Below are 16,797 nucleotides of genomic sequence, written 5' to 3'. Positions count from 1 at the left end.
TGGCCTTCTTAGTACCTACACACATGTTAGATACATGCATAATCACAGAAGTAAAAAAATAAAATAAGTTATAAGCCAGGCAGCAGTGGTGCCAACACTTGGGAGGTAGAGAAGTCTCTGTGAGTTCAAGGCCACCCTGGTCTACAGAGCTACTTCTAGGACAGCCAGGGTTACCCAAAGAAACCATGTCTTGAAAAGCAAATATAATAATAATATAGTTTTTTAAATCACCTAAAATGCTAGATCAGTTATAAACAGTTGATTAACCCAAAAGATGACTCACAGGGGAAGAGACAGGGTATGTGGAACTAATGTAAGAACTGCTGTATTAGCCGGGCAGTGGTGGCGCACACCTTTGATCCCAGCACTTGGGAAGCAGAGGCAGGTGGATTTCTGAGTTCGAGGCCAGTCTGGTCTACAGAGTGAGTTCCAGGACAGCTAGGACCAAACAGAGAAACCTGTGACAGAAAAAGAAAAAAATAGAAAAGATGGAAAATATATCTATTAGTATATACTATATCAATCCAGTGAAATAAATTCAAACAAAGAGCATTATTACAAACACAGAAACACACCTATACCATTAGGAAGGTTGTTTGATGGCTGGGGAGATGGCTCAGCCGGCAAAGGTGCCTGCCACCAAACATTACCCAGAGGTAACATGCGGTAGAAGAAGAGAACTGACTACCACAAGTTGTCCTCTGACCTACATATGCACACTGTGGCAAACATGCCATGCCTGCCACGCACACAAAATAAAATGCTTTCAAAAAAAAAAAAAAAAAAAAAAAAAAAAAAAGGACAGTTATTTCATTAAGAAGGTGCAATATTAAATATAGACATATGTATTTTCTGGTTTGACACATCAGAGACACAGCTAGAGTCTCATCAGAGGAAGGAGCCTCAACTGAGAAAATGCCTTCATGAGACTGGGCTGTGGCAAGCCTGTGGGGCATTTTCTTAATTAGTGACTGACAGAGGGCGGGGAGGCCCAGCCCATTGGATGGTGCCATTCCTAGGCTTTGTAGTCCTGGGTTCTATAAGAAAGCAGGCTGAACAACTTATGGGGAACAAGCCAGTAAGCAGCACCCCTCCATGGCTTCTGCCTGAGCTCCTGCCTCCAGGTTCCTGTTGTTTGAGTTCCTGTCCTGACTTCCCTCAGTGATAAACACTAAAGTGTAAGCCAAATAAACCCTTTCCTCCCCCAGATTGCTTGGTCATGGTGTTTCTTCACAGCAATAGTAATCCTAAGACAATATATCAAATAACTAAAGGAGAATGTAATAACAGAAGCAATTTAAATGAATATTTGAAAATATTTTGGGGCCACAATACATCTTGGTAGGAAAAGTGTTTGATGTTCAAATGTGAAAACCCGAGTTTAGATCCCTAGTACCCATGGAAAAAGCTGGTGCAACCCAACACACCTATAGCCCCAAATCTGAAGAGGCAGAATACCAGATTCTTGCTGATCAGTGGAGCCAAAATAGCAAGCTACAGGTCCAGTGATGAACCTTGTCTCAAAAAACTGAGAGGATTGGGAGCAATGGCACACAGCACTCAAGAGGCAGAGGCAGCTGGTTCTCTGAGTTTGAGGCCAGCCTGGTCCTCACAGCAAGTTGTAGGCAAGCCAAGCTTGAGATTCTGTTTGGGGGTTGGGAGGTGAGGGGGAATGGAGGGAAAGGAAGGGGAGGAGGGAAAAACACCTGACTCTGGCCTCCACACGTGCATGAACAGGCAAGCACACATGAACACACAACTGTACACACATTCACATAACACACATGCACACAAAACACTAACCACTGGTTCTTAGGACAGATCAATAGGAATAATCAACTCACAGCCAAACTATTATTACAGGAAGGATTCAAGGGAACGGATTATCAATTTCAACCAGGAAAGAAAGATCACAAATGATTCCTCAAAAAAGTAAGAGAAAAATGAGACTCTTTGGAGTCATCTGATTGAGTCTACAACTTGTGTGAAACAGACAAACTTCTGAGAAACAATCAGTGGACTGGAGTGCTGGTTCAGTAAGGTTAAGAGCACTGGCTGCTCTTCCAGAGGTCCTGAGTTCAATTCCCAGCAACCACATGGTGGCTCACAACTATCCATAATGGGATCAGATGGCCTCTTCTGGCATGTCTGAAGACAGCTACAGTGTACTCATAGAAATAAAATAAATAAATCGAAAAGAGCCAAAAACGTAATTTTTAAGAGTTATACATTTGTTTGTGTCTGTGCAAGTGAGTGCAAGTACCCAAGGTAACCACCAGAGGGCATCAGATCCCTTGGAACTGGAGTTACAGGCTGCTAAAAACTTCCAACATGATGCAGGGAACAGAACTTGGGTCCTCTGGAAAAATAGTACGTGTTAATGACTACTGAGCCATTTCTCCAGCTCACCCCACAAAGTCAGGATTTAACACTTCCAACCTAGGCATCTCCACAGGTTTTACTGGTGGATTCTATCACTTACAAAACAAACTATTAAAATCCAAATTTTCTTAGGGCTGGGAATACAGCTCAGTACTAAAGTACTTGCTGGCATAGGTGAGGTCCTGGCCTCACTGTCCAGCACTGGAAACAAAACAAAATTAACACACACACACACACACACACACACACTAGATTTTTAAAAAAGAAAAAAGAAAACCAAGAAACATTTAAAAATTTAAAAATCTTACAAGCCAGGTGGTAGCACACACCTTTTGGCCCAGTACTCAAGACGAAGAAGCAGGCTATGTGAGTTTGAGGCTAGCCTGGTCTACAGAGCAAGCTCCAGAACAGTTGTTATATAGAGAAACCCTGTCTCAAAAAAAAAAAATATATATATATATATATATAATTTATATAATTTATATATATATATAAAATGTCAAACAAACAAAACACCACTTTTAAATAAAAAAACTTATGTATATGTGTGTCTGTCTGGGGTGGTTTATTGATTCATACACTCCTATAAATCCTGCACTCCAGAGACAGGAGGATCAGAAGTTCAAGGTCATCCTCAGCCACACTAGAGTCAAGGCCAGCCTGAGCTACAAGAGACTCTGTATTAAAAAGAACACACTCACACATAATTCTTTCAGAATGCAGAGAAAAGAGAAGCCATCTGTGAGGCTGTCACAATGTAGACATCAAAAAGCAGATAAGGATTTCTTACGATAAAACTACGGGCAAAACCCTCAACAAACTATCAGGACATCAAGTACACTGCTTTAACATTCTTTTTAGATCATCCTGCTTTACCATAGTGACAGGATTAAAGAGGAAAACAGTGTCACTATCTCCACAGATTCAGGAAAAGCATCTGACAACATTCAATCCCGCTGGCACCAGGACAATGGCTCAGTCCATCCCTAGTAGCCAAGCATGGTGGTTCATACTTGCAATCCCACCTCCAGGGAGACAGAGAAGGGTGGGTCCCTGAGGCTCACTGCCCAGCCAGCCTAGACTCGTTGGTGACTTCCAAGATAGTCTCAAAGGAACAGTGCACAGTACCGGAGGAATCACACCCAAGATTGTCCTCTGACTTCCACAGGCACTCGCACACACACACACACACACACACATATATACACACAGAGAGAGAGAGAGAGAGAGAGAGAGAGAGAGAGAGAGAGAGAGAGAGAGAGAAACCCTCTCAGCACACTAGGAATAGGGGGGAATTTATTCGACCTGATAAAAGGTATTCACTAGAAAACTATGTCTGACACTGTCATAATGAAACCAGACGAATTCTTTTCCCTTGAAAGTAAAAATAAGGCGCATACCTGGCGGTCGTGGCACATGCCTTTAAGCCCACACTTCAGAGGCAGAGGAAGGTGGATTGCTGAGTTCAAGGCCAGTCTGACCTATGAGGCCAGCCTGGTCTAGAGTGAGTTCTAGGACAGCCAGAACCACACAGAGGAACCCTGTCTCAAAAACAAGACAAGAGCCACCAGCTCTTATTCCTCTAACATGGAACTGGAGTCCTCGCCAATGACAGACAGACAGAGCTGTCTTAAACCCCGCCCCCTGAAAAAAATTACATTTCACTATATATAAATCATACTTAACTAAAGAACACCTACACATTGAAGCTGTGAAGAAGAGAACACACAGGACCAGCGATGACGGGTGAGAGTCCTGGACATTCAGGACACAGTGGCACTGCGCTGCAGTGTGTACGAAGGCCACTGAGTTGGCAAGAGTGACTTGTGTTTGGTGGGTGCTGTGGAAGTTGACTGAGGTGGAGGTAAGGAGGGAAAACAATCTCCTATTGTGTGCTGACTGAAAATGGCTGCTACTTAGTGGACGCTCACCAGGAAGGAGCGGACCCAGAATATGCCAGACAAAAGTCCGATTGTTGTTCCTTCACCTAGGAGGGCACTCGAAATGCCAACACTGGAGGTAGAGAGATGGCTCAGAGGTTAACAGCACTCACTGTTCATGAAGAGGTGCCAAGCTTGGTTCCCAGCAGCACACTACCACATGAATGTAACCTCTATCCCAGGAGCTCCAGCGCCCCATCAAGGACATATGATATGTATGCATATAAACTTGTGCAGACACACATGTACATATATATACATATATATGTATTTATTTTAAATCTTGGCGGGGCATACATTTATCTCACAAAAGTTTCCACAGACTCATCCTGCGGCCAGCTAACTCCTGCTTTGAGCTTCAGTCAAAAAAGCCATTGCCACGGTGAGAGACCGCCAGACCCCCAGTATGAGGGAGCACAGGCTGAACACAAGCCTCAACCCGCTTTGGGTTGAGATCTGGGGGACTCTCAACCCAAATCTTAGAAAACAAACTTTCTAGAAAGGCAGCAAACACCTGCAGCTGAGCCACCACGCTGAGGTCTGTGGCCGTGGTCCGGTGCTATTGCTCTTTGGAAAGGTAGGGGTGCAGCATCAAGGCTGATAAGAGCTCTCTCACCTGCACAGAAAACAAGATCCTCTGGGCAGTGGTGGCGCACGCCTTTGATCCCAGCACTTGGAAGGCAGAGGCAGGTGGATCCAAGTTCGAGGTCAGCCTGGTCTACACAGTGAGTTCCAGGACAGCCAGGGCTACACAGAGAAACCCCGTCCAAAGAGAGCACAAGATCTATGCCTAAGCTGGGTGCTAGCTTGTCCCAGAGAGAAGAGACATGAAGGAGGAAGAGGGAGGTGGGACTGGGGTCCTCTGGTGGTCAAAATTCCTTAGAGGAGTCTCCACTATCAGCCGTGGAAACACAGAGTCCCAAAAATGTATTGTTTCCCCACCCCCACCCCGGGTATACAAACATTAGTGAGTCAAGCCTCTGCCCGAGGCTGGTGGGCAAGCAGGAGCCATTGCTGTCTGAACAAGCCTGGTGTTTCTGAACAGCAGGCACACCAAGCTGTAGTAACAGTTGACCCCCGTCACCCCATCAACCCACACACACATAGCCCCTCCCCCTCATGACACTCAGCCATGCTCCACATATGGTCCCTGTCTTTCAGACGTGTAACAGCCATGATTTCATTCAAGGCAACAACTGTCTTGTATCCCAAATTCATCATTTCATGGCTAAGCTGCTGCCACCAGTGTGGCCAACAGACACATAACAGGAAGTAGAGTTTCCTAACACTCCTGGCCCATCCCCTACCCTGCCCTCAACTCAGGATGCAGACTGGCGATGTCCTGGAGCCCGGGCACAAACACTCACAAGGCCGCCCACCAAGATTCCCAAGCAGCTTCCCTGTGCCAGGTTTGCCATCTACAAGCCTGATTTATTTTTTCCAATAAGAAGAAAAGATGTAAAGACCCTCTGAGCAAAGCCTAATATATATCACAATATTTATTTTTGGTGGAGTAATGAATCGGTCTTGCGGGAAAGCTGGAGAAAAGGCATCTTGTGAACACGGATGTAAATCAGTCACTCCGAACACCTCGGGGAATCTGTATCCTCATCCCGCCCCCTGCTAACCCGACTGTGAAATCAGCAGCTGAATTCTTTAATTCTTTACAGGCGTCATCTTATTTGTTTCTTATCTAACACTAACGACAGACTTAAGGATGTCAGGCCCAGGAAACAATCACTTCTCAGATGCCCAGCCCCCCAAAAACCCAGAGAGAAAGTTGAGAGCCATCGATCTGCAGGCGTGAGCGGTGGTGGACAGGTGAGGAACTGAATCGTGACCTTCTGAGGTGGGATTGGAAGGGCGTGGCTACGCTCAGGATATTAGTCTCCTGAGGGGTGTGTCCCGTCATTACAACCCGGTCTCCATCTACGTTAATGAACTACACAGCTGGGCAGGAAGGAAACGGAGGAGCTGGGAAGACTGGATCTTCAGTGGTCTGCAAGCTAGCTCTTCCAGGCAAAGCCGCTTCCATCCAAGCCATTCCTAATATTCATTATCCTGTGCATCTACCAGGCTCCAATATTCACATGCTACAAAGAACACAGGGCCTTTTAATTTTCCTACCTGTCCCTGGTACCAGTGATGATAAATCAGAGATACAGAAAAACCACACATGACTAATGAAGCAGCCTAATGAGGAGCAAAGACCACTCAACAAGATGACACCATTGCCTGTCACAGTCAGCAATATCCTAGAGGCTTGAGGTGGCAGGCCCCAAGGGTAGAGCCAGGGATACATCTTGCCAAGCCAAAGGCACTTAGGGATAATTAAAAAAGATCTTCCAGGTACCTGCTATCCAGGCAGGAAAGAGTTCACTCATAGGAACGCCACCTTGGAAAATTACTGATACGTCTAGCCAATCTCTTGGGTTGAGCTGTTCAGCCCTTAAACATGGCTGGAGACCCCCACACATACACTCCCCTTCCGTGGAAATCCCAGGTTATCTTGGGGCAAAGATCCAGCTTCTACTACCAGCAGCCTTAACTGTTCGTTTGCAGATCTTTTTGTGTGTTCATATGCATGTGGTACATGTTAGGAGGAGGGCATACATGCACATGTATGTGTGCATATGGAAACCAGAGGTCAAGCTCAGGTGGTCAGTGTTGTCCATCTTGCTTTTGCTTTTCTTCTAAGAACAGCAATTCTTGGGGGTTGGAGAGATAGCTCAGTGGCTAAGAGTACTGGATGTTGCTCTTCCAGAGGTCCTGAGTTCAATTTCAATTCCCAGCAACCACATGGTGGCTCACAACCACCTGTAATGGGGTCTAATGCCCTCTTCTGGCATGTACCAGAGAGAGAGAGAGAGAGAGAGAGAGAGAGAGAGAGAGAGAGAGAGAGAGAGAGAATACTTCATAAATAAATAAAATAAAATAAAAAAGAACAGAAAGGGCTGGAGAGATGGCTCAGAGGTTAAGAGCACTGACTGCTCTTCCAGAGGTCCTGAGTTCAATTCCCAGCAACCACATGGTGGCTCACAACCATCTGTAACAGGATCCTATGCCCTCTTCTGGTGTGTCTGAAGACAGATACACATAAAATAAGTAAATAAGTCTTTAAAAAAAAAAAAAAAAAGAACAGCAATTCTTTTTACATTTATTTATTTTGCCTATGGGGAGGGATGCAAGACACATGCCACAGCACCTCAGCTAGCCAGTGAAGGTCAGGATAACTTTTGGAAACAGTTCTTTCCTTCCACCACGTGGGTCTAAGGGATCAAAATCGGGGGTCTGGCTTAGCACCAGCTGACTTAACCTGGCTTTTTTTTTTCTATTTTTTTGAAGATGGATCTCTTAGCCAGGCAATGGTGGGGCATGCCTTTAATCCCAGCACTCCGAAGTCACAGGCAGGTTCATCTCTATGAGTTCAAGGCCAGCCTGGTCTACAGGGTGAGCTCCAGGATGGCCAGGGCTACACAGAGACACCCTGTCAAGAAAAAGCAATGGGTCTCTTCGTTGCCCAGTAGACCAGACTGACTGGACACTAAGTCCACCTGCCTCTACCTCCCCACAACCGAGTAAGGACATGCCACCATGCTGTTTTTTCACATGGCTTCTGAGCCTCCCACTCAGGTCCTCAAGCACTTTGCCAACTGACCAATCTCCCCAGCCCAGTGTACAGATCTTTAATAAAGCTGGATCAATATTCAAGTACCAACTAATTGTCGCCCCAGACCCTAGGCACACATGGGTCAATCTATAAACACAGCAGTAAAATGGAGGTAGGGGACCTGGGGAAGAGAAGAGTGCCCCCTGAGTCCTGGTCTAGTGGCTTTACCATATCAAGACCAAGAGTTGAAGCCAGGATGGATTCTTTGGAAGATTGCTATGAGATGATACACAAGAGTCCAGGTCTAACTGGCCAAGGGTGTAGAAATTCAATCCAGGTTCTTCTCTGCCTAGACAAGCACTTTGGGAAGAGGAACCAGAAGAAACGATCCTTCCTACAATTTTTTTTTTCAAAGGTAACAAGCAGGCTAGGAGGATACCCAAACCAGTGCCCACTATCATGGCTCTGGACTGCCCATTCCCTCAGACAAAAGCTTCCTTCATTGGGAGAGACCCACAAGTGTTTTCAGATCAGCAACCTACCATCATGAGGTCAAAACAGCGTAAATTATTTCCCTGGAATGTGATGCTAACAGCCCCCCTGTTTCCAACTCTTGTTGGGAAAAACCTGAATTTGAATCCACAGACCATCCACCAATGGACGATGACCCCCACTCCCTATCAAACACATCCAATCTGCAGGCCTCGGGCTGCACATGTCCCAGCATCCCAACACACGTGTAGATGATGTCATACCACAATGCACCCCTGTGGGCTTGCATAGTCCTCAGAGCTCCGTTGTACATTCTAGCCATCTTTGCCCTTCTTGAGCCCAAGCTGCAAGCCATTCAAACCCCATCTCCCAAGTTCAATCTGAGTGCTGGGAATGACTAAATTAATCAACAGTTAGATAGCTATTCATAGGTACAAGCTAGGGACACAGCATTGCCACCATCAAAACCATCGCCACGTGATTACACTCGACCTCATGGGACCAAGAGATACAAGAAAAGAGAAAGTTCAATACTAAAACCTCCCTGACTGGCTTGGAAGTCAACAGCCTATCACCTCGTCTTCATCCAGTCCTACGGGAAGGTCCAGGCAGGAAGGGGCGTGGCTTACCCAAAGACATACAGTTGGCAGTTGAGCTAAGACACCAACCAATGTTCTCTTGGTCCCCCCATCTCTAACACCCAAGGTTTCAGCACCGGGATGGAGGGGTGATAAAGAAGGTCCTGACACACGGATAACCAGAAGCTGCGACCTTGACCCATCTTATCAGCAGCCACATCCATCTCTCACACCAGAATGTTCACAAAGACATTTACTTGCTCTGGAGCCAGAGTGTCTGTCTGGTTTCTGTCCACGCTCATCTGTCACTCTCTCTGATTCTGTCCTGATGCTTACTTTCACTTTCAAACCCCTCATCTTATAAAAACAGGTCTCTTTTTATCTGATGCAAGCACTCCTCTTCTCCTTGGGTCTAATCAATCCGTGTCTGGATTTATTTCCGTGTCTGGAAATAAACAAACCAGAGACAAATGCCACGGTCCCTTTTTGGAAAACAGGCACCTTTAAAATGACACACCCCTAGGCATGACACAGAGAGAAACCGAAGAACTGTGGACAGATACCTCCAGCAGGGATGCTTCCTCTGACAGGGACAACAAAGACAGTCACCGTGTCTTAACTTCTAAGCTACCATTTTCAGGATAGGAACATGGGGCAGAGTTCAAAGTCAAGTAGCCTGAGAAGACCACAGGTCCCCAAACATAACTGTGAATACAGCCCAGAGCCCACCATTCTGAGAAGCTTGCCGTCTGCAGACGGCACAAGCGGGCTGTACAACAGCAGGTGCAGGGACCCACGAGCATGCCTCTAGCTACAACCAGAGGTGTAAGGAGATGACACATCACACATCCAGATACCTGGCACCATGCAGCCTTCTTCCCACTCCGTTACCTCACACCCACCTGAGTGCTCGCACCTCCTACCAGACCCAGTCACTGCAGCAAGTGGGGAGTTTCAGCCTCTGTTAGTAACAAAGGCTGCCTCTGCATGGACAGAACCAAGATCCCCTCTGGGAGCCAGCCTACCATGCCCCCATCCCCCATGCTTGCCGTGCTCCCCCCACCCCACCCCCAGGCCATGCCCTACCAGGGAGGCTCTCAGAAGGCTCTAGCCCAGGCTTTCAGAAGTGGCTCCTTCCATCTCTCCCACACTGGAGAATTCCCAATGCTTTCGGAGATCTTTTTGACAATTTCTTGGCGGCTCTAGGCATCCCATGAGAGACAGCATGCACAAGATGTATGTATGATTTCACTGCGGGGGGTGGGGGCGGAGAAGGTGGCTGTGGCCCACCAAGGAGGTTTAGAAGAGCAGAAAGACGGGTTGTGTTAAGAGACAGTTCCAGGAAAGGGAGAGACAGGTGACCCAGGTGAACTGAAGACCAGAAGCCCCTTAACAGAAAGGGCAGAAGATGTGGCTCTCCCTTAAGTGTTATAAACTCTTTGATTAGCCTTTGAGAGTTGAGTGAAAATTGTGGAACTGAAGTCACTCTCCGGAGCATGCACACACAAGCACACACACCGAGGACTTAGCTCATGTGTGTTTCCCACATGTCCTGTGAGTGCTTATGCAGACTCAAACAGGGCTCCGCACAGCACCTTGGGGTACGAGCAGCAGAGCAGCCGTGAATGGTGATAAGGTGGGTGCTGGGAGAAAGGACAGCTCCCACAGAGGAAGAGGGTTGCTAAGTCCAATGGCTCTGGAAGATCTTGGCAGCAGAGACCCTAAAGGTGCTGCCTGCTCTCTCTAGAAATGCAAACAGCCCTGCTGACTTCCTGCAGTAAACTCAGAGGTCCAGACTGAAGCAATGTTTTCCTTCTGGGTCCCCAGGAAGGGGGAAAGCATCCTCTTCTTTCCAGGGAGGAGACCCTGGCCCAGTGCTTGCTCACAGCCCCCTTGTGGCCTGGGGGTGTCACTGCAGCCCCCTCTGCTATACTGGCCAAGCATCGTGATCACACAGACCACTCTTAGCTGGGGTGGGGCAGAACACTCAGAGGTACCAGTGGCCTCTTGGCAATTGTCAGCAAGCCAGTTCCATCTACGCCGTGTTTGTTTTTGATGTCTTAAAACTAAGACTGTGACTCAAGTCTAAGTGATCCTTCTAAATCCCTCTGCGGCCCACTCCTTATGGGGAACCAGTCCAAGACCCGCCTCATTAAGCCAATAACCTCAGAGCTTCTGTAACATTACCGCCGCTTTATTGATTACCCCTTCGTCTTTCACATGCAATTATGTACAACTGTGGCAACGCTCGATAGAAGCAGTTAGCAGGAATGCTTGAGATCTCTGCTCTGCAAGATACCGAGAGATTACAAAACAGGACACCAAATACCTCACATGTCTTGGGTTTTCCATAGCCTGCTGGAGCTTAGAAGTCAAGACTTAAAAGACACACAGTGAGAGAGAGGGTTTCTAGTGGCTCCTTCCTGCACAAATAAAAGCTAAGGACCTAGAATCCACTCCTACCAGCAACCCATCAAGGAAAGCCTGGAGCCCACCAGGGCTGGGAACTCAAAGGAGAAAAAGATCCACCTGGAGGTTGGGTAGGAGCCATGAACTAACCTAGTTACCCTAAAGTATGCACCAAGGAAAGAGAGTAACTTTGGATTGAGGGGCGGTGCTGCGTCGTGCCTGAAGGGTCTCGGGTAGACCAGGAGCCAGGAGAGGCCAATAAGGTGGGGAAACGCTTGCAGCTAGAAGTCTTGGCTGGAGGTGTGTGTTGGAGGGGACGGGTGCTTACCTCTTTGATTTTCTCTCGCTGAGCTCGCACTAGACTCTGGGACTCCTTACTCTCATCAGTCCTTGTCCCCAAGATCGGGTGTCGAAGGCGGCTGCGGAAACCATTGTAGTCGAAACTGAACCGGACGCTCTCTTCCTGCGGCCTGAGGGCTGCAACCCTGTTGCCCTCCTCCCGGGGCCCGGTGGGGCGGGTTCGCCGCAGCCACTCTTTCCTACGGAGGACACCGACCAGGCGGCCGGGATCGTCCTCACCCGGGGCCGGAGCCGCAGGGGCAGGGTTGGGAGGAGGCTCTTGCTCTGGCATCGAGTGGTGGCCGGCGATTTCGGCCATCACCTCCAGGCCGGGCTGTTGGGTCCGCGAGGCCAAGAAGAGGCGCTTGAGGCGAGAGGAGTGGGGCAGCAGGAACAGGGCGCCGAAGCACAGGGTGACGAGGCCCGAGAGGAAGAGCAGAAAAAGGAACTTCTGCGGCAGCCGCAGCCCCCACGGCGAGGCCGGGACGAAGCCCGGCACTTTCCTCACCAGCATCGCGGCGCGGCCAGCAGCAGGGGGCTGTCAGCTCCGCTCGGGGCCCTGGGAGTCCTCGGAATCCTTAAGAGTGGGGAGCAAGAGTGAAGTGGTTGGGGTCCCCGAGCAGGACTGCGCACCTTGAGGCTGCCGCTTCGGGACCCGCCCGAAGTTCAGGGAGTTTGGAGCGAATCCTCCCGCGCGGGGGCGGGGACGCGGCGGCCTCGGCGGGGCCCGGGCGAGGGGGGCTGCTCGGCTGGAGCCCGGGCCCACCGTGCGCCGCAGCCTGCCCTCCGCCTGGTCCACAGAGTCCGCGCCCTCCCGCGCCTTCCCGCGCCGGAGCGGTCACATGCCGTCCGCGACGCCCTCGCGGAGGGTGCGCAGGACGCAGGCCCCGACCCGCCCGCACCCGAAGTTTCAGCCTCTGGAGCAGTTTGCAAAGGGAGCCCCCGGGGCTGCAGGGCGAGCGCCGCTCCTAGAGCGCGCGCCCAGCCGGTGGTGACGGCGCAGGGCCCGGCGGTCGGGACACGTCCACAACTTTGCTCCGCCGCGCGCGACTGCCGCTCCCGAGGCTGCGCGGGACCCAGGGGCTTCTGATGCTCGCGCGGGGAGAGGGATACCCGGGAAGCGCGTGCGAAACCGCAGCTGGCCTCTCTCAGCACGGGGCTAGGAGGCTGTCGCTGAGCCCGGAAGCGCTGGCTCTGGCGCCGCAACTCGGGAGGGCGCGGGTCTCCCGCTGCGATCACCTGTTCCCGGCCCGGCGGCTCCGCTAGCCGCGCAGGCTCGCCCGCTGCAGCTCCAGACGGGCCGCCGCCGCTCCGGCTCTCACTGCGACAGCGCCACTGCCCCGCCCCCCGCGGGCCACGCCCTCAGGCCACGCCCACAGCGCGCCTCGCGCCCCTCCTCTCCGCCCGCCGCGGCGCCGCAGTCCGGCCAATGGGGAAGCTAGCCGGGGGAGATGGGCGGATCCTAGTCTGGGCCACGCCCCCCACTCCCAGTGCTGGCGCTGCGCTCCCCCATCCTGCTAGCTCCAATGGTCCAGCTGCGCGCTGTGGAGAGGGCGGGGTGCAGAGTGGAGCGAGGTCATTGGCTGCTTCTGAGGGATCCCCGATGGGCCACAGTCACCCATTGGTTTCTGCCCAGCATTCGCTGGACTCCGAGAGACCGAGACGCCCCCTCCACCGCCCACCTCCGCCTTGCGCTGCTCTGTATTTCGGTCTTCCCAGGAAGGGCCGGGAGACCAGTGTGGTCTGGAAGGCTCTGCTCATCGTTGGGCGACCCTGTCACTTTTTAGCACCGCTCGGGGATTGCCAGGTTGCTGGTAGCCAGAGATGCTCAGAGCTCAGACCAGCCTCGATAGTACAGCTGCTTCGCGCTGGGGGGATGGGGATGGCTGGACCAAACCTGAGAGCTGTGGTCCCGGTTAGGTCTGGCTGAATCAGTAATTCCAGGGTTCCTCGCAAACCGCCACCAAAAACGTAGCCCAGGCCCTTGGGTGGGGTTGGCGAGAGATGTTAACATGAGAAGCAAGGAGAGATAGAGAGAGCTGGACATATGCACATATGCACGGGTCATACGTAGAATATGTATGTATGTGCACATTTGCATTATTATGCATACAGAGGCTGCCGTGTGGGTGTGCGCTTACATGCAAATATACACTTAATTTTAGCACGGACACCCTAGCAATTAGGCCAAAGTGTATCTAGACAGCAAACATTGACATGTGCACAGGCATACCCAGAGATACCTCCACAAGCTCACACATACATAGGCATGTGTTGTCAAACACGTGTGCCCTGCTTCAAGACACAGGCATCTGTGGATTTCAGTCCTTCCTGCTAAACCTCACCGGGGGCCAAAATAACACTGCCGTGTGGGTCTCTCATGCAAAACACTTTACAGAGACAACAGCATAGGGAGAGACAAATTAAGAGGTGTAATAGGCAAGGGGGGAAAATATCTGCTTTCAGCTGCAATTTAAAATGAAACTCGGCACTGACAAGACAGAAAATACTGCAGGGACGCCTTTCCCGGGGAGGAGGCAGCCCAGGCAGGCTCTCACCTCATAAATCTTGCTTCTTCCCTGAGGCCTACTGCAAATGGGCCACTGAGGCTTCCTTCTAACCCTGGCCAAGCCATTGCCAACACGCCCACTCCTGACATTTAAATACCCCTAGCATATAAATTTCTCTCTACTGAAAATAAAAGATAAAAGACTACTGTCGGTAACAGGTGCAAATATTTTGGTCACTGGAGATGAATAATTTCTCCCTATACACCTAGCTTATATGTAAATTTCTACTTCAAATGTTTCGGTCTCTTATGAGTTTGGCTGGCAGGAGTCAGTTCCCTGGAGTTAGCTCGTGGGTGAGACACATGTATGTACTCCTTAGATGCAACGGCCCAGAGGCCTAGCCTCGTCTCCTGCATCTCTCCCTTGCCCAAGCTTCTCAGTGGATCCTACAGTAGACTTCTGTACATAGAGACAAGGCGGAGATCTAGCCTTTAATGTCAGCTTCTCTTCATGGAGGGCGGCACCTATGGGGGGGGGGGGGGGCACGGGAGGAGACAGAAAACAAGAAGTCTGAGCAGCGTGCTCATTCTGATGGGACTTCCCAAACAATCTCTGATATGCTTCATGAGCCAGGGACTATGTAGCCCCATAGAGGCACTTGGAGTACAGAACCGGAACTTACAGGGAACTAGTCCGTTGTCCATTTCACACTGACATGATGTCAATGATACACACACACACAAACTGGTGGTCCTATAACCTTTACAAGCTTGCTAGCTAGCTCTCCGAGACCCTGAGGTGTCCTCCCCCACACCTCTAGCCACTGAAGACCCACAGGTAATTTTCCTCTTCTCCCACTGGCTATATTTCTATCAACGTTCTGCACTCTATCGACTACAGAGACTTTCACAGTAAGAACTAGAGCCTGTAGGCCTCTGGGGGGGTTGTTTGTTTTTCTTTTTCTTTCTTTCTTTTTTTCAGGACAGTGTTCCCTGTGTAGACCAGGCTGCCCTGGTACTCAGAGCTCTACCTGCCTCTGCCTTCTGAATGCTGGGATCAAAGGCATATGCCACCACAGCTGCCACCTGCCACCACCCAGCTACTTCCCTGAGTCTTAAACACTGTGTCTGCTGAGTGAGTAAATGGTGAGTACATAGATACCCATTTACAGAAGGGAAAAGTGAGGCTCAAGGAAGGACACAAAGTGAACACTTCCCGGGTGATTCTTCATTGACTCTTCAGGACAACCTTATGTGTGAGTGTTATCAATGCCCTCATTTAACAAAAGGCTTGGCAAGATTTGGGATATGCAAGTGAGTCTTTGTCTTCGTCAAGGTTCTCCAGGAAAACAGAACCAGTAGAGAGACAGATTTATTCCAAGAGTTTGACTCACGTGAATTTGGAGGCTGGAGCAGGAGCCCAGGCAAGCTGTAGACACAGTCCCAGTCTGAGCCGGAAGCCCTGAGCACCAGGAAAGGGGTGTACTAGTATAGGTAGGCCTCCACTTGAGCATGAAGATCCCAGAACTGGAAGCCCCAGCAGCCCAGAGCAAAAGATGGCTATCTCATCCTCAGGGCCTCCCTGGGTATTTTCTGACCCTCTAGCTCCACACAAGCCCATAGGTGGGTTAGTGTTACCTGCTGTGCAGCTGAGGCTAGACCTTCACTCAGTCTGTGCAGTCATACCTACCCTCCTGGAAATGGCCTCCCAGACAGTCTCAGGGATGGTGTCTTCCCTGCTCTTGAAGCATTTCTCAGCCCAGCCAACCGTCACTTACAGTTACCCGTCACAGCATCCTTCCCAGCTGAGTGAGAGACAGAGCCCAACAGCACTTCCACCAAGCTGTGCTGTTCACAAACACTCCCTCAAACGAGCTGACAGATACCCCACAGATCTGGTTTCTGGCACCAAGATGGTTCTTATTGCTACTGACACACTCATCCGATGAGGAACTACACTGAACACCTACTATGTGCCAAGGGGCAGAGGGTCTGGGCATGCAGCCCTGCATAGGACTCAAAGCTTCCTTTCAAGGAGATTCTTCTCTGAAAAGCAAAACAGATGGAGTTGGCCTGTCAAGAAGGATCCAAGTGGCACAGGCCTGTGCCTTGTGGTTCACTCTCTTCCTGTCTAGGAGAACAGCAGCCCTTTCAGACAGTGGCTTTTATAGACCATCTTTTTTGTAATGTGGGGGGGGGGGGAATGTTCATGTGTGTGCAGGTTTGTGTGTGTATATATAGATTTACATGTGGGTTTATGCACTTTGTGGCCAAAGGTCCACCTTGGTTTTTGAGACAAAGTCTCTCAGAAGCTGGGACTCACTGAATCAGCTGAGTTTGATGGACAGCAAGTCCCCAAAACCACTTTTCTCTGCTTACTCTGGGCTGGGATAAGCAACCATACTCCTGGCTTTTTAAGTGGATGCTGAGACTCAAACTCACGGGCTTTATCAAATGGACATCTCCGCAGCACTCAGATGCCAGTTCCACAAGTAAAGAAACCAAGTCTCTGGAATGTGACATGACCAAAGCCACGCA

At 50.0% G+C, this 16,797-nt stretch overlaps 1 protein-coding gene across 6 annotated transcripts in view; it reads right to left on the bottom strand.

Annotated features, from left to right (window-relative positions):
- Positions 1-12,264, bottom strand: part of Man1c1 (mannosidase alpha class 1C member 1) — a 134,781-nt gene extending 122,517 nt beyond the window's left edge. For all 6 annotated transcript variants that reach the window (XR_013110391.1, XR_013110392.1, XR_013110390.1 and 3 more), the window contains exon 1: positions 11,740-12,264. Coding sequence is in view for 1 of the 6 variants with exons in the window: in XM_034502321.2 (XP_034358212.1) it covers positions 11,740-12,264 (525 nt within the window). In the remaining 5 variants the exon portion in view is untranslated. The remainder of the gene's footprint in view (positions 1-11,739) is intronic.
- Positions 12,265-16,797: the final 4,533 nt, after the last annotated feature.

The sequence above is a fragment of the Arvicanthis niloticus genome, chromosome 5, assembly GCF_011762505.2.
Source record: "Arvicanthis niloticus isolate mArvNil1 chromosome 5, mArvNil1.pat.X, whole genome shotgun sequence".
NCBI lineage: Eukaryota > Metazoa > Chordata > Mammalia > Rodentia > Muridae > Arvicanthis > Arvicanthis niloticus.
The sequence above is the reverse complement of the archived record's forward strand: the minus strand, read 5'-3'. Positions and strand labels throughout refer to the sequence as shown.